This window comes from Clarias gariepinus, chromosome 17 (assembly GCF_024256425.1).
Source record: "Clarias gariepinus isolate MV-2021 ecotype Netherlands chromosome 17, CGAR_prim_01v2, whole genome shotgun sequence".
NCBI lineage: Eukaryota > Metazoa > Chordata > Actinopteri > Siluriformes > Clariidae > Clarias > Clarias gariepinus.
In genome coordinates, this window is record NC_071116.1 from 5,887,873 (window position 1) to 5,908,469 (window position 20,597).

General features: G+C 38.7%; 1 protein-coding gene across 1 annotated transcript in view; it reads left to right on the forward strand.

The window, feature by feature from the left end:
• Nucleotides 1-5,375: 5,375 nt before the first annotated feature.
• LOC128545397 (WD repeat-containing protein 70) overlaps nt 5,376-20,597 on the forward strand; it is a 47,594-nt gene continuing 32,372 nt past the window's right edge. Inside the window, exons 1-9 of the mRNA XM_053515627.1 lie at nt 5,376-5,424; nt 6,517-6,570; nt 6,654-6,737; nt 8,284-8,386; nt 9,465-9,660; nt 10,673-10,732; nt 11,229-11,362; nt 13,505-13,658; nt 17,572-17,648. Coding sequence (XP_053371602.1) covers nt 5,400-5,424; nt 6,517-6,570; nt 6,654-6,737; nt 8,284-8,386; nt 9,465-9,660; nt 10,673-10,732; nt 11,229-11,362; nt 13,505-13,658; nt 17,572-17,648 — 887 coding nt within the window. The 5' untranslated portion in view covers nt 5,376-5,399. The remainder of the gene's footprint in view (nt 5,425-6,516; nt 6,571-6,653; nt 6,738-8,283; nt 8,387-9,464; nt 9,661-10,672; nt 10,733-11,228; nt 11,363-13,504; nt 13,659-17,571; nt 17,649-20,597) is intronic.

A 20,597-nucleotide genomic window follows, 5' to 3' on the forward strand; every position in this document is an offset into this window, starting at 1 on the left:
CATTGTCACTTACATTTTTATAGTCAAAAACAATTATCTGAACTCTTTTATCAATTATCTTTACTGCTTTTTGTTTCACCCAAATGAGGATGGGTTCCCTGTTGAGTCTGGTTCCTCTCAAGGTTTCTTCCTCTTACCATCTCAGGGAGTTTTTCCTTGCCACTGTCGCCCTCGGCTTGCTCACCAGGGACAAACTGACCATTTTGATTCATACAAATTCACATTTCATACAAACCTAAATAATTCTTTTGACTATGTAAAGCTGCTTTGCGGCAATGAAAATTGCTAAAAGCGCTATACAAATAAAATTGAATTGAATTGAAATTGAACTCTGGGATTCAGCGAATCTGTCGGACTCGTAGCGCGAACTGAAACCGGCGGATTCTAGGTATTCAGTGAGCGCCCTCTAGTGGAGAACCACAGAAAAACTACTGATTCGAGTGACTCAAAGGACTCGTGAGACACTGATCCGTTCAGAAAGGCTGCGTTCCATTTTAAAGTGTAGTTCACAGGGTGCTCCCTACACCCTGCTCCGGTTGCAGGGAATCTTGATGAAGGGAACTTCACTAGACAAAACGCCACCATTCGGAACACCAGCAGTCACCAGCGCGGACGTCACTTCCTCCGCGCGTTACCATGGTAACATGAGCCCCTCGGATACCTGTCGCTGCTGCCGTGAAAATTTCACACTACGGATTTTAAATATTGAATATTTATTGAAACGAAAACTGATACTATTATAAAATATACTATTAAGACGTGTATAACTTGTAAATAAATTATTGATTCATTATAATAATTGATCCACTTGTGGATGATTCTATCCGCTGAATTGATTAAAGATGTACAAATATTAATTTTTATCATATTTAAATCTTTATAATACTAAGGATTTCCTGATTAAATAAAAATGTAATTAAATCAATAATAATGATAAATAATGAATATATAAATCCCTTTTCGAGCTCCATTTCTTTTACACTTCAGCGAGACTCAATTACTGATGTGTGTTCTTAGTCTTAAGTCTAGACTTAGTCTGAATTGTGTTTCAGTTTCAGTTTCAATGGTGTTTAGTTCAATTTGTTGTGATTGAACTAAATTTAGAGTAGAACACTGTTACAAGCCCTAAAATCTCCGTATCTGTCAGGATTGGAGCTTTTCTGGTGCGAGCTAAAAAATGAGAAATGATTCAATTTTTAATTCAATTTGATTTACAGCGCTTTTAACAATGGTCATTGTCTCAGAAGCTTCACAAAAATTAAAGAATTTTTTTGAAAAGAAAATATTTGGAAGTGTGTATGTGTAAGAAAAATGTGTCTAGATAATAATGAAATGAATGAATGATGAATGAAATGTCTTTGAGCAAGCCAAGGGTGATGGCGACGGTGGCAAGGAAAAACTACCTGACATGGCAATAGAAAGAAACCTTGAGAGGAACCAGACTCAATCAGGGAACCCATCCTCATTTGGGTTATAACAGATAAAAATAACATCATGTGTGTTATGCAGGTGAAAGTCCAATATAACAGAATTTATTTAAATTAACATGAAGTCCAGTTCGGCACAGGGATGAGTCAGTAGGTGCCGAGGGCAGATGGGGTCTGGATCACTGGGAGCACAGGAGCAGGATGTGTAGCTCCAACCATCATAATGCAGAATCCAGCTGGAGCTGGTCCTTCTCTGGATGTCTCAGGATCCTCGCAGGGTTGGCCTTTGTCTACTGAAGCTGGTACAATCTCCAGATGCCTCGGGATGGGTAGGAAAGTACAGAACAGATGGAGAGAATTAGCGTAGTTGCCATTCAGGATAGATGTACTGAAGTATGAAGTTATGGGATGAGTTACGTGTATGCCAAATTAAAGAGATGCGTCTTGAGTCTACTTTTGTATTGGGAAACCATGTCTGCTCCCCGAACACTGTCTGAAAGGCTATTCCAAAGCTTTGGGATCTAGTGAGAACCCTGGCGGCTGCATTTTGAACTAACTGAAGCTTGTTTATTGAGGATGCAGGACAACCACCTAGTAATGCATTACAATAGTCCAGTCTGAAGGTCATGAATGCATGAACTAGCTTTTCTGCATCAGATACGAATAAGATGCACCCAAGTTTGGCAATATTTCTAAGATGGAAAAAGGCTGTTTTTGTAATATTGGAAATATGATTTTCAAAGGACAAGTTACTGTCTACTTTTACGCCCAATTATTTTACTGTTGAGCTAGTAGTAACAATACATCCCTCTAAACGCAAGGGCTAGAAAAAGAGGTGTATCCAGTCAAGTGCTTTCTGAGACAGCATAGGGGGATAAAATCTGATCCTCAGCCCTTTTTTTTGAAGTAAACTGTCCATCATATCGCTTCTTTAATCCCCACGTTACCTGCTGTGTGTATTTTGTAGTGTTGGACATGACAGTTTAAGTTCAATGGAAGTGGTTATGAAAATGCTTAGACTTCATCATTACTATGCTTCATCATTATTTTGAGACAGGTACTGACACACACATGTAGAGAATATACCAAAGTAACAGCAAAGACCAAAGACATGCTAAGCTCTCATGAAGATGAACAAAGTCAAACAGAGCATGACACAAGTCCTGACAAGCATCATATTCTGCGAGATTGTGTGCTCAGTCTCACTTCCAGATCAAGTGCTCACTTTGTTGCCGAAGTGTGGAGTGACATTTAATTAACGCCATGGTGACCCATGCCCACCCAAATAATGCTATAACGACTGCATTTTATAAGAATTAGCCCAATTGTATGGTCAAGACTTTTTTCTCTTGTGGTTGGAGATCTCGTCGCATGAAGTCCCTGTGTGGTCTGTTTTGGATGTGTGTGCTGACTGGGGACGTTTCCAGTTTACCATAAAGACAGTCCTGGCCTTGGCTGATGCGGACAGTTGTTCACTGAGGACTTGTGACGGCTGTTGCACAATTGTTTAGGAATGGATTTTTTTTTTTTTTTATGGTTTCGTACCTGGATTTTTTAAACTCGACTCCGAATTAACCTAAATGCATCGTCTGTTATATTCAACCTCCAACTTCCAACACACAGTACAACTGCAGCTCAAACCCTTTTATCCATTATTACCCAAATGATGAGTGATGAATGATGAGTTCCCTGCTTTGTGACAATGATCATTATTTAAACGCTATATAAAGCAAATAAAATTTTATTTTAATTGAATCTTTAATATTGATATCTTGCCAGTGTAACATTGTGCTGTATAACAGGGTCCACATTGGCCAGACATACACTATATTGCCAAAAGTATTTGCTTGCCTGCCTGTATATGCATGTATATTTTTGTAACATCCGATCCTTAATCCATATGGTTTATTATGATGTTGATCCACCCTTTGCAGCTATAACAGTGTAGCATGTCTGAATTGGTCACTCTCACACACACAAGGACCACGCGACCATGCAGGGATGAAATTCAGTGCTTTCTTTATTTCTGCAACAAGGAGAAATAATCAAGGGGTGAAACAGGCGACAACTTCTCCCTCTCTGGCACACACACAGAGTCATTCACAGGGAGAACCGTATAACACATGCGCTCGTTAGCCTCGCACACAGGTAGACTGAGGCAATCAACATACATATAAACAAAATGGTAACTGAAATAAATAACATTTTACAATGTATATATATCGATATAACATTTTACTATACACATATATATATATACACATATACACACATACATAGGTCGTATCACTTAATAATAATGTATGAAATACAATAAACATGTTACATTAACTTGAACATTAATTAAAGTATCTATATCCCAAAATATACTATAAACGTAAAAAAGGGAAAAATATAAATATAAAACCCTTCAATACAAATAAATCAATACTGTTTTCATTACATATTAAAATTAAACATTCAGTTCGTAAGCCTCCTACCCTATGTAAGCTACACCACGTGCATCACGCACAGCCTGAATCATTAAATCGATTTTCCTCTCATGTAGCACTCTACATACAATACACATTTGTTAACAGTCAACTAAAACTGATTTTTGTAAGCAGAATTAAACAGCCAACATACCTGCAACAAGGAGAAATAATCAGGGGGTGAAACAGGCGACAACTTCTCCCTCTCTGGCACACACACTAGCATACGATAACAATTGGCGTCACGATATGCTTAATATCAATTAAGTCAAATAACCATATTAAATGATTAATTTCCACCATGACCAACACAATTAAATGCCAGTATAAGGTAGTCACGTTCATCCACCAACAAATATACATTTTAGGCAAAGACATTGTCATACCAGAGTCATTCACAGGGAGAACCGTATAACACATGCGCTCGTTAGCCTCGCACACAGGTAGACTGAGGCAATCAACGTCGCATGCAGAGAAAGCCTGAAGTGTCCAGCTAATATCGCTCCCCCCACCAAACAAAACCTCGGCAACAGAGTTCCACTACTTTAACATTATTTTCCTTTGTGAACAATCACCGAAGAACAAGAATTCGTGAAGTTCATTAAACTAATAAAACAAAACGGAAGAGAGTTAAAACATCATGGACAATAAAATAAAAGTGAAAGAATAAAAATAAAATTAATAATTATACAAATAAGAAAGGGAAAAGCAAAACAAGCAAGATTAAATCAATGTATTATTCACACCAGTTACAACAGCTTCATCTGTTTTAGCTACAACACTACAGCGCAGTCATGTTGGAACAGGAAGGGGCTGTTCCCAAACTGTTCCCACAAACCTGGGAGCATGAAATTGTCCAAAATGTCTTGGTATGCTAAAGTATTGAGCGTTCCTTTCACTGGAAGTGAGGGGCCGAGCCCAACTCCTGAATAACCAGCCGTGAACACAGCAAGGTCAATTAAGACATGGCTAAGCAAGGCCCACACAAAGTCCTGATCTCAACCTGATAAAACACCTTTTGGATGAATTAGAGCGGAGACTGCGTTGAAACGGTTTTATCCTTATACCAAAGGAAGGGCCAACATCATATGAAACCCTATGGATTAAGAATTGGAGGTTACTTAAGTTCATATGCAATATAGTGTGTGTGTTTGGGTGTGTTTATATAAGTATATCTATCCTCTATGGTATTTGTATTCCTCTATTTGGTATTGTTTGCCTTGGTGAACATTACTTTAATTAGAATAAGATGTGTAAGTCAGTGTGTATACAAAAATATATTTACTGAATGGAATTAATTGTTTAGAATTATACACTTATACACACTATAATTTATTTTTGCAGAAGTTTACATTTTGAATAGTTAAAGTAGCTGTTAATGTGAAATAAGTCACACCCCATCAGGCTAATAGTGTCAGACAAGGTTAAGGGCTTTTATTTTGACAGCTAACACTTCCGGGTGTGACCCGGAAGTCGGCTTTTATGTTGATACTCGCGAAAAATGGCGGCGCAGAGAGACAGTGATGGTAAGTTCTGAGTCTTTTCATTACTTTATTCTGTTGTAGTTTCTTTTAAGGTTCTCTTTTCAGTTTATAGACGGTGTACAAAAGCGTTAAGTTATTATTCAAACCGGAAGTAGACAATGAATAAAAACAATAAAGAGGAGCTAGTAACATTAACTCATTATTATGTTTAATACTGGACATTGTTTTGTTTTTTTGTTTTTTTTTAGTTAACAGTTAAGGTGATCTAGCATTGATCTAACAGCCATAACATTATGACCACCCGACTAATATTGAGTAGGTTTCAGCTTTTGCCACAATAACAGTGATGCACTGTGTTCTAACACCTTTCTTTTAGGACCAGCATTTACCTTTTCATCAATTTGATCTACACTAGTGCTTTTTTGGATTACATTACACAGATCAGCCTTTGCTCCCCATGTGCAGCAGTAAGCCCTGGCCATCCATTCACCCTGTCGCCAGTTCACCGGTTCTCCTTTTACTTGGATCACACTTGGTATGTCCTGACCACTGCAGACCAGGAACTCCTTTGCAATTTTGGAGTTGCACAGTCATCTAACCATCACCATTTGGCCCTTGTCAAAGTCACTTAAATTCTTATTTGGCCATTTTTCCTGCTTCCAACAAATCAACTTCTGGAAATAGGTTCACTTGCTGATTAGTATATCCCACCCACTTCTAGCCACATTTGTAACAAGATCTAAAAAAATGCAGCTACTATCAGAAGACCTAAAAGATGATGACTAGACAAGTGGGCCAGAGCAACTCCCAAACTGCAGCTCCTGTGGGATGTTCCTGGTCTGCAGTGGTCAGGACATTCAAAGTGTGATCCAAGGAAGACGAACCGGTTAACTGGCGACAGGGTCATGGATGGCCAGGTTAAAAAAAATGCGCTACTGTAGATCAAACTAAAGAAAACGTTAATGCTGGTTCCAATAAAATGGTGTTGGAACACACAGTGCATCACTCTTATGGTGGCAAAAGGGGTGTTGGTACTTTATATTAGGCCAGCTGGTCATAATGTTATGGTTGAACGGTATGTGTGTGTATTTACAGTATGTGTATACAAAGAGAATATTTTTATCTATTTTTTAGAAAAGAAAGGCGATGAAGAGGACATATCCTCAGTTATGGGCTTCTCTGGCTTTGGTAGGTAATGTTACTCTTATTCCTCTTTTATAACAAATTCCTTTCCTATTTAAGTGTACCATGAATATCTCGCATGTTAACAGGTAGAAAAGCTCGGACGTTCGACTTGGAGGCTATTTTTGAACAGACTCGGAGGACAGCCATCGAAAGGAGCCAACGAGTATTAGGTTGGTTTTTGAACTTCATGTTCTCTGAAGTCCTGGTGCAGGTTTTATTTCATTACAGACTGATGTAATGTCAGTGCATAAATGCAACAAACACCAATAAATATAGACTATGCCATAAACTGCTAATGCAACAAGCAATACAACAGAACAGACTGTACTGCAAAGAAGTATTATTAACAAAATGAATATTATTACATAACTAAATGTAACAGACTGTTAATAGTCAGTTAGTAATTCACTAAGCATCTTACCAAATGCCCTTCCTGTTGAAACCCTCCCGTTTTATCCAGGCTTGGGACCGGCACTACTGTATATTTCACCCATACAGTCTTATGCAAAAGTTTGGGAAGCCCCTGATAAATAACAGATTTTGGTGTTTTGTTTTAATTGAACACAGTCTCTCTTGGCAACAAGATTTCCAGCAAACATTGATAGTTACTTTTTATGTCATATGAACAAAGATAAAAAAATTCAAAACATTATAGTGGCACTGTGCGAAAGTTTCGAGGTGTGTTTAGGATCATTGCCCTATTGTAGAAGCCGTCCTCTTTTCAGCTTGAGCTTTTTTTACAGATGGTGGAATGTTTGCTTCCAGAATTTGCTGGTATTTAGTGGAATCCATTCTTCCCTCCACCTGTGCAATGTGTCCTGTGCCACTGGCTGCAACACATCCCCAAAGCGTGATAGATCCACCCCCTATGCTTAATAGTTGGCAAAGTGTTATTTTCATGAAATGCTGCTCATTTTCATCTCCAAACATGCCTTTGGTTATTGTGGCCAAAGAATTCTATTTTAAATTCCTAAGTCCACAGCACTTGTTTCCAAAACGCATCAGGCTTCTGTAGATGTTCTGTTGCATACTTCTGACGTTAAATAAGTTAAGGTTTTCTTCTGCTGACTCTTCCATGAAGGTCTTATGGAACGGTGCACCACCACTCCTGAGTCTGCTAAATCTTTCTGCAGGTTTTTGCAGTCAAATGGATTTTTTGATTTGTTTTTCTGACCAGCATACGAGCGGTTCTCTCCGAGAGTTTCCTTGGTCTTCCAGATCTCATCTTGACCTCCACAGTTCCCCTGAACTGCCATCTTTTAATTACATCTTTCACTTTGGAAATTGCAAGCTGACAACTCTTTGCTATCTGCATTGTGGGCATCAATAAGTTTGATTTGTCTTACACAGCTGCTTAGAGGAACCTATGGTTGTTGAGTGTCTGCAAGTGTGTGCACAAGGTTTGAAGAGTCAGAGTATTTGTAAAGCTTTGAAATTGGCATTTACTAATGACAGCTTTTGCCATGCATTAGATCTAATGAGCTGATTAAGGTCTGAAACCTTGTAAAGAGAATCTGAGACTCTGGAACTCTTAGGGTGCCATGTACATGTGTGTTCATCTTTATTGTAAATAGTCCACTTATACACTCCTGTTTAGATGCTAACTTAGTCTTGAGTGTTAGTTCAGTAACCTACTACATCCTGAGCTAAATAGGAATGAAGATAAATTTGAGTAGTATAGACATCTTTTTACAATAAGTTTGTGTGTTTGAGCAGAAGACCGTCAGCAGCTGGAGTCTCAGATATCCGGCCCCAGTGCTGCTTCCTCCGCGGCGTCTGCCTCCAGTCAGAAACAAAGAGCGTCTGCTTCCACTTCTAGGTAACTCGAACGTCTGTTCCGGGTTGTAAACGCTATTTTGTCTTGCACATTTCAGAAGTTTACAGCACCAGTTTTTTTTATTTTACAGGATTTATAACACATATGGGATTAAGTAATTGAGTAACAACAACAGTCAGTTGTTATTTTAAAACACAGAGGTCAGCCTTTCTGGATCAGTTCTTGCAAGAACAGTGTTGTCAAGTGTGTTTGCAAAAGCCATCAAGCACCATGATGAAACTGTCTCTTATGAAGACCTTCCCAGGAAAGCAAGACCAAAACTTACCTTATTTAGAGTTACCAGCCTCAGAAATCACCAATTAACAAAAAGCACCTCAGATTAGAGACATTATGAAGGATTTCAAATAAAATCAAATTCAAATTTTATTTGTCACATACACAGTCATACACAGTACGAAATGTAGTGAAATGCTTATACGACTGCCAGTGACCCTAAAAGAGAATTAAAGCTTATAATAAGAAATAAATATAAATAAAAGAAATAAGATAGAAAAAATTAAATTAAACTAGGAAAAATAGAACTAAAAATAAAAATAGAAATATGCTGTACATGAAAAATAGGAATATACTGTACAAATTGAAATATACTGTACTGTACAAGAGCATTTAAGGAATTGAGAAATTTTTGATATTTTGTAAGAAAGATGGTGTGCAAATATGCATAGAACAAAGTGTCTTTGTGCAAAGGTTATTAAAGTGTCTTTGTGCACTGGTCCAGGATGTAAAGGTAACCATGTAATGTAGATGTGAAGGTAGGTGTGTGTGGAATTGTCCATAGTGTCCATGGATGTAAAAAGATTAATTAATTGATCAATTGTGAAAAGATTGTGTTAGTTCTGCATAGTGGTGTGGTTGAGAACACCATGATTTGATTTACAGATCATAAGTAGCAGAAACATCTCAATATTAACTGTTTAAAGGAGATTATTGTATATTTTGAAGGCCTACAGCAGGTAGAAAGAAATTAAAATCAGGAACGACCCTGGAATTAGAACGTGAGTCCAAACTTTGGACTTCTGGTGATTTTGGTTTGGTTTTATTTATTTATTGTCCTAAACAGACAGAAGGAGAGTGACGACAGCAGTGACAGCAGCGACTCTGAGCCCATTGGTCCTCCAGCTCCTCCTTCACAAGCTGACGACGACGATGAGCCGATCGGACCGCCGGTCCCACCAGGCTTCAGCCGCACTGCTGCCGCCGCCGCCGCCGATGATGATGAAGAAGACGACGACACAATGGAGGAGGACGAAGATGATGTAGGTTTTAAAGAAAAGTGCATGTTCTGGTTCTATTTAATCTAAATCTTTATCAAAATCTTTGGTGATAGCTTTAAAATATTAAAACGGTAATAGTTCTCTCATAGGGTTTTTATCATTATATTGTTATACTAACTATGCAAACAGTATGCACTTATAAAGAGTTATACTCTATTTACTTTCTGCACTAGGGGGCAGCACATTCCCATCGTAACAGTTACATTAAGCTCTTATGGTTTCCGTTTCTATGATTTTATGATTAATATGCAGCCTAAATAACATAATAGAGTCCAGCCATAATAATAATAGTAGTAATAATGATAATAATAATAATAATAATAATAATATATTTACGTTTATAACAAGCTTGACACTGTTACTTAAAGTGCCTTCCCTATGATGATGTGTTCACTCATTATTACGGGAGTGTGTATTACAACCCGATCCAGTGTAATGCCTTTTGGATGTGTGTTTTGACTTCACACCAGAGCTGACAGAGTGCAGAGACACGTGTGTGTGTGTGTTTCAGCGCCACGCTCGGCTGGTGACAGAGCCACTTCCTGTCCAGGGCACCACTTGCCCCTGCTGCTTGTTCGGCGTTACGTGTGAAGTTCAGATCTGTCCCATGTTGCTTTTCAACAAGACAGAGCGCGTTGAAATGTTACGGTGGGGCGGTGGGCGTTGTCGTAGTTCACTGTGTGAATAAAATAGCACCAGTCCTGACCTTAGATCTGCTCCGTAAACAATCGGGACAACTATGTACAGATGTTCGTTGCAGGAAAACTTACTACAGATGTTAGTTTAGTAATAATTTCTCAGAAGGATGTCATAATACACCCAATAAAAATGTATATACTAAACATAAAAAACCTGCAGTAGACAAAACCACTTTTGTTTTATTAATATTTAATAGACATTTGGATCTCATTTTATAAAAGCTCTTTTATTTCTCTCTCTCGCTCTCCCTCTTTTTCTCTCTCTGTCTTCTTTTTTCCGTCGCTCTTTGCTACAGGACCCAGTAAAGAAGATTCCAGACACTCATGAGATCACGCTTCAGCATGGTACAAAGACGGTAAGTTTTTCTTTCTTGTTTTTGTTTCCCCCTGACCTTTTCTCTCTCTCTTATTTTCTGTAGCCTGCAAATGTAATAAAGCTGGACTATGTAACACGATCCAGTTATGAACACTTGGCCGCAGTCGGTTTTCTCGCCTAATGGTTTCCTTCAGCTGAGATGTAAAAGCTCCTCACTCAGACTTAGCGCAGCACCTGAGCCTCCCAGCGTCTTAGCAAGTCTATATTAATACTTATTAAAGCAGTAGAAAAATACCAGGGTTACTATAGAGCAGGTCGGTTTGTGGTCCGAAACCTCCTTATCCATTTTTCCCCCCACCAGATATCACTAAATTTATAGGGGAGGGTGGTGGGAGTGAGGTTAGTTTGTGAAACTTTTGGATGTAGAAGGTTGAAAATAGCAGCAGTATCTTATCAGTTCCATGTTATCCGTACTATTCTGAAAAAGGTGAATAAAATCGTCGCATGTTTTTTTCCCTCTTTGTGTCGTGGTGCAGGTCTCAGCTATGGGTCTCGACCCCTCCGGCGCTCGACTGGTCACCGGCAGCTATGATTTTGATGTCAAGTTCTGGGACTTTGCCGGGATGGATGCAGCACTACAGGCCTTCAGGTCCCTACAGCCTTGTGAATGGTGAGAGTGATGACTGCAAAATTGTGGTTGAAATGTTATGAATCTTATTATTCTGCTTTAAGATTTAGGATTAATTCATAACAGGGAAAAAGCTTTGCTGTAGGTGTACAGATACAGGCAGGAAAGCCAGCAACTTAAAAAACACAAAAGAACAACAGCAAAATAATAATAATAATAATAATAATAATATATTATAATAATATATGTACAAATAATCTATTAAGTAAGGATGGGAATCACCAGGCTCAAAAGTTTGAATACAATTCAATTCAATTTTCTTTATATAGCGCTTTTAACAAAGGTCATTGTCTCAGAGCAGCATCACAAAATTAAAAGAAGGCCTTTCCTGATTTTTATTCCTTTCTACAATTTAAAACAATACTAAAGTCAAAATATGCAATAATTTCTTTTGAACAGTTGATATTGAGAGTTTCTTCATGGTGTTTAATGGGTTTTGGAAATGTGCTCGACACAATACTGTTCCTGCAAGAACTGTTCCAAATTTTTGCGTCTGAAAATAACAATTGACCGTTGTTGTTGTTGTTACTTAATTACCATATGTCTTATTTCATAGTTTTGAAATCTCCAGTATTGTTCTAGAATGTAGACCATAAATCACAAAAAAGACAAAGCATTGAATTAGAAGGTGTGTCCAAACTTTTGACTGGTAGCGTATATACAGTATGTAAGTAGGTCAGCATTTAAGTAAGTGTGTAAGTAGGCAAAGAGGCAAATAAATAAATACCCAAGAAAGAATGTAAGTAGACCAGCAAATAGGCAATCACATCAGGGACCAAGTAAAGCCATTACGTGACTAAATAGGCTTGAAAGAACATAAATAATCCAGCAAGAAAGCAGGCTAGTAAAGGATGTGAGTAAGTCGGTGTGTAATTGTGATTTAATGTGCCACAGTCAGTAAACACCTGTCTAATGCTAGACTTTAGCTTTTAGCAATAGAGTTTGACAAAAAGTTTATCGTGAGAGCCAAACCATGATTGATTGTAGAAAAGCTGTAGTATAACAGAGTTCTGTATAACATGTTTTATAAGATAAGATTAGGAAATTGTTTTTGGACGCCAGGGCCGATATTGTCCAAGTTCCAGCTCTGCCTGATACATCGTGTTGTGTTTTTGACCTAAAGACTGGGCTAACTCGGGCCAGATGCGGTGGAGCAGGGCAGGGCTTGCGTGTTGATGTGTGTCAGCCTCCTAAACAGTGGGGTGTCTTCTAGAAAAAATCTGGAGTCTCTGGATATCTCAGCCAATTGGCTGAGCTGGAGCAGGCTTTCCTGTGTACGGCGAGAGCAGCACTACGGCACATTTAGGCAGCTCATCAGCTCACAGTGCCGTCCCCTCCCCTAATAAGCTTTCGGGTTTGCGGCCAAGAAAAATACTGCCCATGTGGAGGCTATAAAGGCTGCGAGCGGCCGTTTGAGTAACGCTCCTGTACATGAGTCTCGGTCAGGCTCTGACATATCTTCCAAGCTCATGTCGTAATGACTATGTCTAATGCGGTTCAGCTTTAAAAGACCGGCCCCGCCGAATTGTTTTACGTTGACTAAATTCTAAACGGGTCTGCACAGAATAAAAGCATATACACTAGGGCGATTTTATCATCACACTCCGAGGAGGAGGGGAGTCAGGATGGGTACAGTTGAACTTTGAAAAATGCTGGACTTGTTTTCTTTTTTCCCCCACCTCGTATGTTTTTATGATATTATTTATTTATTTTTTAAAATTAAATTATCGACACAAATGAAAACATTTACACAGACAGCTATGTCTGGTATTGTGTTTCAAATCACCATGGCCACCATAAGTAATATTGTGTTCTGTTGGCATTTTCTCCCGCCATCTTTTCACAATTAGGAGTTACGTAACGCGCTGCGAGGCCGGACGTCTTGCACAACTGGCAGATGTCTTTGACCGTGGAGTCAGACAGATGAAATCTCTCAAAGTTTCCTGTACACAGAGAGCGTGGCCCCTTCGCCGCTCGCAAGCCAGTCACGATTTTCAGAGCCACACATCTGTCGTTTAGATCAGTTGACCTTTAACCCTGATAAGCCAAGCATGGCTTAGTGAATACAACCTGTGTAAACATGTTTAAGAGAAATATATATATATTTTTGTTTTTTCCTTTCAGTCACCAAATCAAATCCTTACAGTATAGTATAACCGGTGATGTGATCCTGGTGGTGGCGGGAAACTCCCAGGCTAAAGTCCTGGATCGGGACGGCTTCCAAGTCTTAGAGTGCATCAAAGGGGACCAGTATATTGTGGACATGGCCAATACCAAGGTATACTTTGTTTCCGTCCTTTAAAGATGTTTAAACTATTAAACAAAATTATTATTATTATTATTATTATTAAATAAGATTCCTATTGTACATGCTAATTAACAAGTAACACAACAACTACTTATGCTAATATTGTTATTGTAATTACTATAATAATTAATATTTTGTTGTTGCTTGGGTTGTTATTGTGCAAGTGTTCATAAATGAATGAAATGAATTCATACCGTCCGGTGCGTGTTGTAATCCCAGCATTAATTTTATGTTTAGCATTAATTAGCGCTGGGGGATTTTCTCAATTAATTCCGTTGATTCAGATTAGCTGAATGCAGCATGATATGGACAAGTTTAAAAAGTCAGATGAATAAGTTTATTTAAAAAATAATTCAGCTAATTTGTGACTTTATTGCTTTCACCAGACAAAGTGAGAGAAACTGACATTTTCAATTCAATGTGATTTTATTTTATTTATATAGCGCTTTTAACAATGGTAGTTGTTGCAAAACAGCTTTACAGAATCAAATGTATGGAAATGTGCATGAAATGTGAGAGAATATTTGTAAATCATAGTATTCAGATTGTCTCTGATAAGCAAGCAGAGGGAAAAACCTCCAGTTTTAACAGGGAAAACATCCTCATTTGGTTAATAACGGATAGCTGGAATTGATCTGCAGTCATACTGTGTGTTAGGAGGCTGAAAGTTTAATATAACAGTTGATGTGTTTGATATGAAGTCCAGTTCGTTATTGGAGGCTCAGGTAGACTGTAGGAAATTCCAGTCCTGAACTACTGAGCGACTGCAGTCACAAGTCCTCAGAGAACAGCTGTGAGCATTGGCCGAGGACAGGACCGTCTTCATGGTAATGTGGAACTGTCCCCAGTCACCACACACATCCCAGGCAGACCACATGGGGCATCCATGTGACGAAATCTCCAACCAGAAGAGGGACACCAGGACAAGTCAGACAGGACAAGAGGACAGATGGGGGTCTGGATAGCTGGCAGCCTGGGAGTGACATGTGTAGCTCAACAGAAAAATAGATAAAATAGAAGAAATAAAAATAAATAGTTTGATATAAAAATACAGGAACATAGATGAAGAGATAACAGTTAGGTGTGGTCACAGTTACATAGTCTATAAGTTGAATATACAGTATATCGAGTGCAGAACGTTTTGTCAACTTGCTAGGAAGCTAATTCGAATGAGATATGCACGTATTTTTTTCTCTAATGCCGAAATTCTTCTGCATGATTAAATCAGAAATCATTATACCGATTATTTCGGTCAATACCGAGATCATGATTATTTAAAATGACATTAAAGTTCAAGGATGTCATGGATTAGATTAAAAAGGAGAACATTACTGTTAAAAAGAAATGCTGCACAGTTATCATTATTCTTCTTAAATCATTGAAATCTTGTTTTCATAATCATCTAAATCTAAAATTATCATTTAAATTTGATGAATTGCACAGCCCTACTGTACAGTCAGTGTTTATGATTTAACAAATTATGTAAGCTGATGAATCTAACGATAATTCTTATATGTGCAGTTAAACGTATTTAAGGGTAAGAAGTTTTACTGTGTTTTAGAGACGGGTGAAAAAAAAGATCTATGATGTATCATAAATCTTGTGTGTGCTGATTCACGTATGACTCCAAAACCAAAATTTATGTGCTTGCATTTGAAGTGGTAAATTGTTGCAGTTCCTCTATGATCCTACAGGTGGAGCACTGTAGACTACCCACACATTCATATTTTTTTGGCAGCGCAGTGTCATGTGTCCTACAAGCAAATGGATTGTTAAGTTTGTTTAAAATTTGGATATTTTTAAAATCGTGACAATACAGACCCTAAATACGGCACCTAAATATCACGATAATATCGTATCAGGAGAGTCCTGTCACTGCTTTCTTTATTTCTCATGCTCTGAGCAGCCGTGTTGTTTTGAAATGACTCCCTAAGGCACTCAGATTTAGGAATAGTTGGCTTGTGGCATACTGAAAACAGTAACATCACCTGTAGCAAATAGTGCAAAAAAAAAATGTTTTAAAAACAACAATTCTTAAAATATCTCTCATTTACAAGGACTGCTGTTTGTACTAGTTGCTAGAGACAGTGCTTTTACTACTTTATTTATAAACAACTTACCGTCTAGATGCGTAGATATAGATATGTTTCGTAAAATAGAATTAGCCTTTTTTTGTGCATTTATAAACGAAAATGCAGAAAACTCTGTGAACTTTACCGAACTGTGACTTCTGCGTACCGCTACTTCCCTCAAAGTTGTGTTAAGAACACATGATTGCAAAAACCACGTTTCATAAAAAACCTTGATTAAAGATTTAAAAAAAAAAGTCAGCTAACAGATTTTTTTTTATTTGATTTGATTATATGGAAACATTTACATTTTTTAAGTGTACTTTGATTCTAATTTTTTAATGTGCTTTTAAGAATTTTATTATATTTTACAGTCCTCTATATTTCATTAATATTCACATTTTGTCAGAATCACACGTTACACATCAGCTTTCCTTTAAACATAAAGCCCTGAGTTTTCCACTTCTAATCCGGAAAGGATGATTTTCTTTTTCTTTTTTTCCCTGGAAACAGCTTTTGATTTATTTTAAGGCTGATTAAAAAAAATGCTGTTTGTATGTATTTGCAGATGATTCGGATAGTTTTTATTTTTTTTAAAAAGTGGATTTCAAAGAGTTTAATTTTTCCCTGAATTTTTTTTCGTTTTCCTCCGTGCAGTGACCTGGATAGTTTACGGGTGTGTAATGCCGTTCGTTTGCTACATCTGTGGACAGTTTGTTGAAGTCTTAGTAAAATTCCTGCATCAGTGAGTGGAAGGGTCACTAAATCATGCACCTGGTCAGCACACATTTTCTTGTCGCTTGCTCCCACACACACACGCACGCATGCACGCATACCCAAGCAGGTGAATTAACGTGCCTGTCCTGTTTCTAACCAGTTAGAGGATTGTCGTGCTGCTTCATTGGTTTTTAATTTGCAAGCAGGTTTATTTCGGTGAGAGCGCTGGCCTGGTGAGGTTGACCCACGCTGATGTGCCGTGTCCACATCGCATCCACGGGTCTCCTCCCGTTACACACACGCACACGGATTTCCTAAAATCTAAATTGACACATCTTCCTGCCTCTGTTTATGATTTAGCTATTTCTCCTTGTGGAGTCCTCGCAATGTTTTGCTATGTGTGTATAATTGTGTGTGTGTCGGGGGGGGGGGGGGGTATATAAATATAGATCGCAGCATCTGTCTGCTTCTGTTTAATCCAGCACCGATTTACTTTCCTGCACTGTTGATAGAGTGGATCAAATGTGCATAGCAAGAACGCTTCCTCCTATCCAAACGTTGCCGCGTCGCTTTGATTCGACGTTCGTTGTTTATCCAGCGATTCTCATTCCGTATGGGAGAAATTAACTTTGTCATATCATTAGCGACGTGATTAGCGTTCAGTGTTCGGAACCGTAAGGAGAACTAGGGCTTGATCGTTTGATCTGCTTCTCCATAACAGGCCAAATTTGCGGTGAGGTTATGGGTGCGTATGTGTAGGTTAACCGCAGCTTCTGGCTTCCAGAGCAAAACATCTACGCCGTGTGATTTTAGGTTTCCATGCTTTCATGTTTTGGGTTTGCGTGTAAGGGACTACACTAAGGGCTTTATTTATTTATTTATTTGTTTGTTTGTTTTTCTTGTGACTAATTTTATCTTGCAGGAAATTCCTCGAAGATGATCCTGAGTCATCGGACTCGGCTTAAATTTTCTTCAGTTTAAAATTAATTAATTAATCCGACTAGGTTTTTCTCTTAACATGTTATTAGTTCCGCTTTTTTTTTTTTTTTGGTTTGCTTCACCTGAGACCCGATTGTGTGGTGTTTCCCCCCCTACAGGGTCACACGGCCATGCTGAACAGCGGCTGCTGGCACCCCAAGATCAAAGAAGAGTTCCTCACCTGCTCCAACGACGGGTGAGTAATCCTTAAAGACGAGCAGAAATCTGAGTACGGGGACGGGCCCCCTGGAGAAGCATGAGCCCTCCAGCTCCATATAGAATTCCTATACTTGTAGCTGGTTGAGGAGACGAAGGTTAGCTGCGCCTGCTGCGGCAGCGGTCTCGGTGACTCAGAGTTCGAGTAATATATCTACCCTGACTCACGTGTTAGTCAGACCGTAAGTGTAGTAGCATGTTTTGTTTTGTTTTTTCTATAAAGATTTTGCCTTTCCAAAGGTGAGCTTGAGCCCTAAGTAGAACACGTCAAAGAAATAATGTCACAGCGTAATGCCTTTTCCCAAAAAAAAAAAAAAAAAAAAAGTTGGTTTTGTGGTTTTTAGTGGCTCTAATCCCAGATAATCTTTGGATCTCCAATCGTCCCTCCAGGCTTTTGTGGTTATGGAATCTTGGCAGGAACACCTCTAAATACTGTGTATTTATCCAGCCGTCATGGCTATTATACAGAACTGAACAATTTTATTCCTAAAATTGGATTATACCTTCGGTCATGAACACCAATACTGCAGGACAAGGAAACCAGAAGTGTCTTGAGATGTCCAGATATTCGAGCCCAGTCTTTCACTGAATGGAAGCTTTTCTTTTTTTTTGGTATACTGCCTGCACAGTAAAAAAAAAGCTTTCATTAATTCATTTATATTGACTTGTGATGTGGTGATTTTGCAAGTTTTCCTCAGTACCCAGTCAGATTCGTTAAAAAATGTTCTGGCCATCCTACAGGACGCATAAAAACCATTAACGTCCAGCAATCTTGTTTTATACTAACATAAAATTATATTAGTAATAGAAATGTCTAAATATATTGCGCTCCATAAATATACAGTAAATGCATCACACTTCATTAAAAAGAAAAAAAGAAGCCTTCATTTCACGGTTATTGTAACGGCGCTGACGGACCGCGTTAAGGAAACCAGAGATCGTCATCTTTTATAGAAAACGTCCACCAGCCAATAATGGAGGCAAATGTTTACGTCGTGGCCTGCAGTTGCACATATAAAGCTGTTTTCTCCCAGTTTACTGCGTGTTCTGGAAATTGTCCTGTGGCACGTTACAGCTGTTGTTGCTCCCTGTTTCAAGCATAAAAAATTAAATCACCCCAGTACAGTTGGCAAATCTAGCTATGGAGATCAAAACTGGTGTGGTACTAGGCTGTAAAAATTTATTTCTATTTTAAAAATCTGACATTTTAACATGAGGTTCTAAGCGGATTGACCTAGTGGCCAATCAAGCAATTACATTTTTTAAAACCGGGATTGGTGCTTGGTTTGAGTCAGGAGGTTGTGGGTCTAAGATAAGAGATATGCATGTTCTACTCTATTTTAATTAAATATTTAAAAACAAAAATTAATTGGTCATGAGCATGTGTTGTGAGAATTTTATTTTAAATATTTTATGGTTTTTAGAGAAACAACCCAAGTAAAAAGGCATCTTTCAGAAATGTTGGCTTATGGTGTTTCACTTAAGTCTAAAGTGCAGCTTTTAAAGTTTAGCTTCCAGTAAGGTTTATTCAGCCTTTTTTCTTTTCATGAGGCAGCTTTTATCACCCACAGCATGCTTCAGGCAAGCTGTAAAATCAGATTTTTTGTTTTTTCTTCTTGGAATGACTTCTGGGAGCCACTTTCCTCTGTGCAGTTCACATCTGTAACACCAACTCAAAAAAAAAAAAAATTGATTCAGATTCTCCGCATTTCAACTTGGGTGTTGGGATCTGGCCCAGGACAAAGCTGTGTATGAGCCTTTAGTGGTGCTGCGCCACGTGTTCCTGCTGGCATCCTATTATATTGAGAAATATTGGTTCCATTTGATGCTTCAGAATGTTAAATCAGAATGTATTAAAAGTGAAATAAACTGATTTAGCACTACATAAACCTTTCAAGTTATAAAGAAATGTCTCTCTCCACCATGCCTAAAAACGAGACATCGCTTGCCTCATGTGAGCAGCTGCCTCTTCCTCTTTATTCTCATTTTACTCTCATTTGTTGTAAGATAAGCCCCTTTGACAATCTGTGACAATTTTATCGCCTGTTTTTTTTTCTTTTTTTTTTTGCATTCCGGAGTTGTCACCACAGAATGCAAGCCATTTTTCTATTTGTAACTCTATGCTCTTGCAGCTTACCGTGGCCCTAATTTGGGCCTTTCACTGGTGTGAACAAGTCGGGGCATTGGATTGGATTAGAAGACATGTCAAGTTCGTCTACAGTCCAGTGAGTCTGAAATCGTGCTCTTCTTTAAAGACGAAGTGGTCCATGCCTTGCCTTCGTCATAAAACAACGTGCATACCATCAGGTTATGGTGGTTGACGCTATGCTTCTTAAGATCTCGACTTCCATGCTCCTAATAGACACGTCCAGTTCTTCATCTCATGGTTCGGAATCACCACTTAGAAAACCTCTCTAAAAAGGGGTTCGATGGTGATTTGTTCGGGTTTCATTTAAATCCCTAACAAGCCCGTGTCGTAAACCTCGTTTAACAGTCTTGCCTTTGATTACGAGCTTTCTTGTTAAGTGTCCTGGCAGAAGAATCCCTACTGTCCACTAGGGCTTATCTTCTCGCCTGACACTTTTATCTTCCACGCTGCAGAAAATGCAACAAGGCCAGCTTCTCTTTTCATAATCAGCAGGGTGACAATGCATAGTCAACCTCCGCGAGCCTCCAGCACTTCACCCCATTCAACGCTGTCCTTCTGCTTTGATCAGCCACTATTTAACACTGACATCCTTATCCATCCATCTGGGGAATTTTTCCAACCACTTTGCGTATCCCAGGCATAAACGCCAGCCTTCGGCGACATAGCATCTGCTGAGGTGGAGGAAGGTGAAAGGAGAAGGGGGTGGTGGTGTGCATGCATGCGTAGGGGGGTCTTCGCTTGGCTTACAGCGTTGGGTTTATGTGTAAAGGGCTGTGTTGG